At 41.0% G+C, this 6,895-nt stretch overlaps 1 protein-coding gene across 2 annotated transcripts; it reads right to left on the reverse strand.

Moving 5' to 3' along the window:
• On the reverse strand, window positions 1-3,661 carry ccdc107 (coiled-coil domain containing 107). Of its 2 annotated transcripts, none has more exons than XM_024262660.2 (6): window positions 3,303-3,661; window positions 1,612-1,823; window positions 1,456-1,525; window positions 1,278-1,368; window positions 852-961; window positions 1-575 (listed from the first exon to the last, which is right to left on the reverse strand). In XM_024262660.2, the coding sequence occupies exons 1-6, from the start codon at window positions 3,436-3,438 to the stop codon at window positions 283-285; spliced, it is 912 nt and encodes a 303-aa protein (XP_024118428.1). In that variant the 5' UTR covers window positions 3,439-3,661; the 3' UTR covers window positions 1-282. The 2 variants fall into 2 exon arrangements, with proteins under 2 accessions (XP_024118428.1, XP_024118427.1); XM_024262659.2 differs by having other exon boundaries at window positions 1-578; window positions 3,303-3,659.
• Between the last annotated feature and the right edge of the window lie 3,234 nt (window positions 3,662-6,895).

Raw genomic sequence — 6,895 nt, forward strand, 5'->3', positions numbered from 1 at the left:
CACTTTTGGATAGTTTGATCCACTGCCTTTAAGAAGGTCAATCAAACTTGGATTTGACTTTTAGAATTTGTCATTTTTATGGAGAAAATAAAAAACAAAGTGATGCTCCTGTTCGGGATTTCATATAAGAATGAGAGAATTTTGAAGGACTTTTAAGACTCTGCCCTCTGCCTTCTGCCAGTCATACATGATTCTAATAAATATGCAAACAGCTTTTTTATATATTGAATATCTCTAATATTTCTACTCGTTTTCTGTCATGAAACGTTACAGCCGTGCAGTTCATTCCAGTCTGTTGCGCCGCCTTAAACCGCTCACAGGCTGCTCTGCGACCGCCTCCTGAATGTCTGTCTCGCCTAAGTGCTCCGAAGCATCCGGCATCTCCTGCTCCTCCTGCTCCTCTTCTGCTCCGTCTTCCTCCTCCTCATTGGGTCTAATCTCCTCCTCTTCCGCTGCAGCATCACTCAAATGCTTCTCTTCAACTCCTCCCTCAGACGGCGGACAGTCCACGTCTGCGGACGCGTCGCCGGCCCCCAGAGACTCGATCAGCTCATCCAGATTTTGTCCACAGGAAGCTTCTGAAAGAGATCGAGGAAAGATTGTGCTTTTCATGCTGTTGTAGCTTATTGGTTTTGTGGGCAGAGTCGGATCACCGAGTCTCACGTGTGAATGAAAATGTGTGGAGAGGTTTTGTGCAGAGAATTCAAACGACATGCAAAGCGTCCTCTAGCCTCTCCGTCTGGATTCAAAATTGTGGGCGACTGCAGCAACACATGTGTGCTGTTTGAAGGTGATCAGCATCAACACTACAGAAATAATCCAGAATCCTTCACAAAGGTCCTCAAACGCACCGTTGACGCTCAGCGGCGGACAGTCCATCCCTCTCTTCTTCATCAGGTACCGGATGGTCTGGAGCTGAGACATGATCTCGTTCTTCTGCTCCTGAGCCACAGACTTCACACTGCAAAAGAACCAACCAAATGAGTCAATTCAGTCACCAGTTTCTCATGATACGGATGTCGCCATGTAAGAGTCGGTCTGAGTTTCTATGACAACCACTTGGCCTATCAGGAGTAGGCTTGTTGGAAGTCCACACCCCATACACAAAATCTGTCGAAGGTCCAGTTCTCATAAATAATCAAAGTGTGTGGATCAGACCGTGTTTTTGCTCATTAAAGCCTTTTCTTAAGGTCTGGTCCCGTTTAGGATTCCTCTGGATGATATTAAACGAGTCGTGGATTCACTGGACTTCTTTCAGGTTCTTCTCCAGCACTCACCAGTTGGTGAGTGGGTCCAGCTGTGTGAGGATGGAGTTGAGCATGCGCTCGGTCTGAGCCAGCCTCTGTTCCAACTCGTTTAGCTGGTTCTCTGAGCAGGAACAAACATGGAGTCCACGTGTGAGAACAGTACTGATCAAACACCACGGAGTACTAAACAGTACGGAGGAATACACACCTGCCTCCACCGATTTTTTTGCACCTTTTGTGAGTTTATCTTTCTGCGCTTTATCATCTGAAGATCGGATCTGTGACGAGGATAAAACAAACATATATTTTTGCAGTAAACAGTTTAAACACTAGGAATCAAAGGACTTGGAAGTCGTGCAGTTACCTTTAAGAACTTGTAGGCAGCAAATACTCCCACTCCGATGGCATACAGAGGCATGAGCGTGAAAACGTAGCCCTTGTTGTTGTATTTGTACTTGTCACTCTTGAGCTCTTGCTCCATGCGTTTCTTCATCTGCTGGATGCTCTCCGGAGTCTGGTGGGAGCCGGGATGGTTCATGTTAATTGGATGAGCTTTAGCAGACCCGGGCCCTGGACCTTCAAAAAAAAAAAAAAAAAAAAGTGATTAATCGCGATTAATTTTTTCCAGATTTTGGAAATATTAATGCCAAATACATTATACTTATAAAAACTCATGTCATATGTAAGACTTAGCTTAAACAGCTAGCATGTAGCTGAAAAATAAGCTAAACTCCAAAGTAGCCCAGAAAAATCTTAGTAAATTTCAAAATAGTCCAAAAAGCTAGCAGAACGCCAACTTTTAAAACGTAACTTTTTATATACATCAAGAACCAGATATATAACATTACCTAGAATGTAATATGGTCACCGAAGAAGCTGATCATGATAGCTAAAAACGCTAAAGCTAATAGCTGAATACGCTGAAGCTGATAGCCAACTTAACATTAGCAAAATGTCAAATGTCACACTTAGGCTAGCCAAAACAGCTAGCATACAGCTGAAAAAATAGCCAAACTTCGAAATATGCTAAAAAACAACAAAAAAGTGTACATTAGCCAAACAGATAGCATGTAAATGTTAGCCTAACTCCAAAACAGCCTAAGAATTTTAAAAAGAAAAGCCTAAATCAACCTAAACAGCTACCATGTAGCTGAAATATTAGCTTAACTAAAAAATGGTGAATAAAATAATAAAAAAAAAAACTCAGTAAATACCAAAATATTCAAAAAGCTAGCAGAATGTGACATTTTATAACCTCAAAACTGTAACTTTTTAACATAATTATAAATAAAAGGGTAAAAATATTATTCCAGAATATACCAATTTAAAGCTTAAACAACTTTCAATATTTTATTCTCCATAAGAATATATTTTGTCATAATTATACTATTTAGAAATGAACGGAGAATAACATTGAGCCATAAATAACAATTAAATAAAATGACCTGGAGGGCCGGATAGAATTACCCGGAGGGCCGGATCCGGCCCCTGGGCCTCGACTTTGACACATGTGAATTAAATCCTGTAAGAATTTACTGAAATTCATTAAAGTAAAAAGGTCGGTTTATCTGCAAGTATCCATTAGGAGGATGGAAAACCACAGCAGCTGAGGACACTTTCTACTGACTGACACAGAAACATTTCTAGGCGTCTCTTTCCACAAACCCAATGAACATTTTACATTTTCAGACACTGACATGAACATATAGTAAGCATGGTTTAAAACTGAAGTGAATTATTGCATTCCTACTGCATACAGCAGAAAGATTATTTATTTTACATAAAATCAGGCTAAATTTGAAGGTTTTTTCTTCTTGTTGTTTGCCAATTAAAAAAAAAATCTGACATTTAATTTTGTTGTTAATTTGCAATACAAAAAAAATCATTTACCGAACCTAAACTAATCACCAAAATCGGAGTTTGAACCGAATCGTGTGGAAAGTGAAATGTTGCATCTCTGCATTAATATAACTCATTGAGAAGCTTCGAGAATTGATGAAATGAAGTTAGTGTTCAGATCACAGCTGTGCTTACAGTAGGTTCAAGAGACCGAACCTTTTCTGTTGAAACGCGGGTCCAGTTTGGCTTCTTTGGACGCGGTTCCGACTCCGAGCATCCTGGGCAGGACGACAAACATGAAGAGCACCGCCGTGAACGCCAGAGCGACTTGTTGGGATGTTGACAGCACCATCCTTCTGCTGAGTCCGCCTGGACGAGGAGGAGGGCGCGATGTCCGGATGACAGGGAAGGAACCGCAGAGACACGCTGTCCTCACAGCGAGCGACGGAGACAACAACAACACAACGCGGTTATGAGAGCATTCTAACCCATCAGGGATCGGCCCGAAGCACCTCCCGGAAACTTGACTGAGGACTTCTTCTTCGTGTGTTGTTTTTATCGCGGTAATGGTGCGTTACCGCCACCTTTCGGTCTGGAGTGTGTCTTGTAGCTTTCTGTGTTGCTGTACCATTGATTGTAAAAAATACTGGACTTCTCGAGACATGAGTATTTTTCACAGTCAATGGACATGAGGTCCCCATTGACTGTAAACATTTTTTCTTATACATTCAGTGTGCTGTACTTTGTTACCTAAGTGTGGGTTGCTGTCTAATGGGCTCTAAATTATTTGGTTCAAAACTCGTTTATTTTGGTGTACGAGCAGTCACTGACTTAATATGCAACTCAATCGTGTCTTACATGTCCACAGCACTATCTATTGGCTGGCGGTGGTATTACAATACACCACAATGTGTGTCAAAAGCATAGACTGTAAAAATAATGGACTGAGCGAGCAATGAGGTCCCCCATTGGAAATGCATTACTTCCTCTCCTCGCGAAAGTAGGGCGTCGCTTTCACCGTCACTTCCTGAAACGGATACCGCCATTTGCAACCCATCCTCAGCGATTGGTCCGAGTCATAGCTGAGTCATGGAATCTACAGGAAACAGTGTCGCCAATCAGGAGTGAGTTTATTGCAACCGTCCACCTCCTTCCACGCCTCGACCACGAGACCGCAGGATGTAAACAGCTTACGGCGGCTCAAGAGAATCGTACAAGTCTTTGTTGAAGCCTTTGAGGGAGAACCATTCCAACATTTGATTCTGTCAGCGGTCCTTTTGGATTTACTTACATTTATTCCTTTTTGTTGAGATAAAAGGAGCATTTGGGTGACGCCGCGGGAGAACTGCACGCGGCCCCCTCACGCCGCAGCGTTACTTCACATGCGCGGCCAGGTTACAGTCTGATCAGATGCACGTGAGAAGCGCGTTCAGCGGTATTTAAAATAAATAACCATCCTAACAAGTGAACAGCTGGATCTTCTGTTTGAAAATACGACCAGGTCCTTTCAAGTTTGTCTCGCGCTCCTCAGACGGCTGCGTCTAATTCAGGCTGAAGCTGGAAAAGTGCGGCGAAGATGAATCTTTGGTTGGTGATTTTATGTGCATATACGCAACTTAGAATTTATAAGCTACGACCAAAACAGAGAAATAAAGAAAATCGAACGTTAAACAAACAAAAAAGTCCAAAGCACATAACCTCAGAGTGAAATCTATTTCTACAGAGTAAATCCTCATCTAAAAATGTCGACAGCATGCTCCTCTTGTTGTTTTAAACTGCTGCATCGGTACATTCCATTGAGGAAAACAACAGTAGGACAATGATTACATTGTTGAATTGTAAAGTAGGTGTTAAAAGGTCTTCACGGACCCATTGATGAAGTCTGCTCCCATTGGCTACCCGTAATCTGTCACTCAAACCCCCCAGACGGTCGACGTCAGACCCACAAACGCTTATTGAGCCATCTGATTGGTCAATTTATAACTCTAATAACTTGTGATAATGGAAAAAAAATCTTTAAAAAAAAAATAGGATTAGAAAAAAGAAGTTAAGCAGAAAGCAGCAGAGGAAGAATGATTATTCTGACGTATAAAATGACTGAGAAATAACTATCTGTTTCTCAATGTAAGTCAATGGGACTTTGGCCTTTTTGCAACCCAGTGGTACTTCCTATATGGAACACGGAAGTAGGGGGGCTTGCTCTGTCCAGTTATTTTATATACAGTCTATGCATGCTAGCTTGTTGCGTACACAAAGTTAGACGCCATATTGGAAGGGTATAGATGCCTGTTTACTGCTGTGTTACATTAGGTGTGTTTGAGATCCCCGGCGAGACTAAGCTGCTGCTGGAGGGGGCGGGGAAAGGCGCTACATGCTAGCTGTCAGCTAGCATGTAGCTGTCAGAAAAGTTTGACAACCAGTACATTTGCCTTCTGCTGCGCTCCTTTCCTCACGCTGCCACTGTCTAAGCTAGGTGGTGGTGGTGGGTGTTGTTGCTCTTAGTGATTAAAACTTTAAAGATGAAAAAGCAGCAAAACAAGCCCTCAGGGACAGCTTTAGGGTCTTAAATGGAAAGAAGAGGAGGAAAAATGGGCTTTAAGTAAAAGTTTGTATTTACATTCAGTTGCTTGGAAATTCATTCCCCTCTCCCCATTTTGTTTTTGGTAGAAAAGGAAGAATTTAACTAGAAATCTAGTCTTTTTCCCCTCTTTTTAATCTATTAACAACAGAAATCTCATCTTTCAACCTTAAACATTGGAGATGATTGTTAATATATCTACCATACAATGTTATCATACATATTGGTGGAGCAGCAGATAGCGCTGCTGCCTTCCATTACTGAGGTTGTTGGTTTTCGTCCTGGTTTGGGAGATATGTTATTATTCTAAGTAATTTTCTTGGCGGTTATTATTCAACTTCTGAGAATTAAAATAAATACTTGTTGCAACATATCACGTTACACCTTGAGCGCCATGTAACTCAGGTCCTCCCACTGTTTCAGTCATTCATGCACTCATTCGCTCCAGCTGTGCACACAGGACTTAAGGCTGTCAATTTCACTCCTTCCTCACCAGTTTGAGTCGTAGATCACATTCCAGCAGTTCTAGTAAATATCTTCCAGTATTTCATGTTTTTACCCTTCAAGTCGGGCTGTCCATTATTCATGAACTAATATCCTGTGGCTAAAGCTTTCCTTCTAACTGACCCATCATCATGTGATGAGGATGAGCAAATAAGACAGACTCTGAAGGCATCAATGAAACCATGAATGTAGAGAACTGCGGTTGAGACGAAGAAGCTGTTGGGATGGATTCAAGGAAGTCCATCACCAGATCATATGACAGCAAAAAGCAAGTAATTTTTTAAAGTGTTTCCTGATTTCAAAGGAACTTGATAAATATGATTTGTGTTAAATCAGTCAGTAAAGATAAACAATTTGTCTATTTAGTCTTTTATTACTTTGGAGTTTTTATTTTGAGGGCCCAGACTTTCAATTGATTAGTTGAACATCATCCAGTTGGAGAATGGTTAAAGACTGCCCTCTTCTGGCAACAATGAGAACTGCTTTAGAATATTTTAGAAAAAAACATTTGTAACATGTAAAAATTCTAACATTTTACTATTAGGAAAATTTCTCTGCTGAATTTCCACTTTTTATGACGGGTCTCAAGTGATCACAAGTGTCTCTTGTAACTTTTTTCCTATTCTTTCAACATTAAGTTTAACATTAAGTTAGCATTTTGTAAACTAATAAGGTAAAAATAATAAAAAAAAGACACTGATCTTGAAATATGCAAAACATCCCACAA

This window comes from Oryzias melastigma, linkage group LG23 (genome assembly GCF_002922805.2).
Source record: "Oryzias melastigma strain HK-1 linkage group LG23, ASM292280v2, whole genome shotgun sequence".
Classification (NCBI taxonomy): Eukaryota; Metazoa; Chordata; class Actinopteri; order Beloniformes; family Adrianichthyidae; genus Oryzias; species Oryzias melastigma.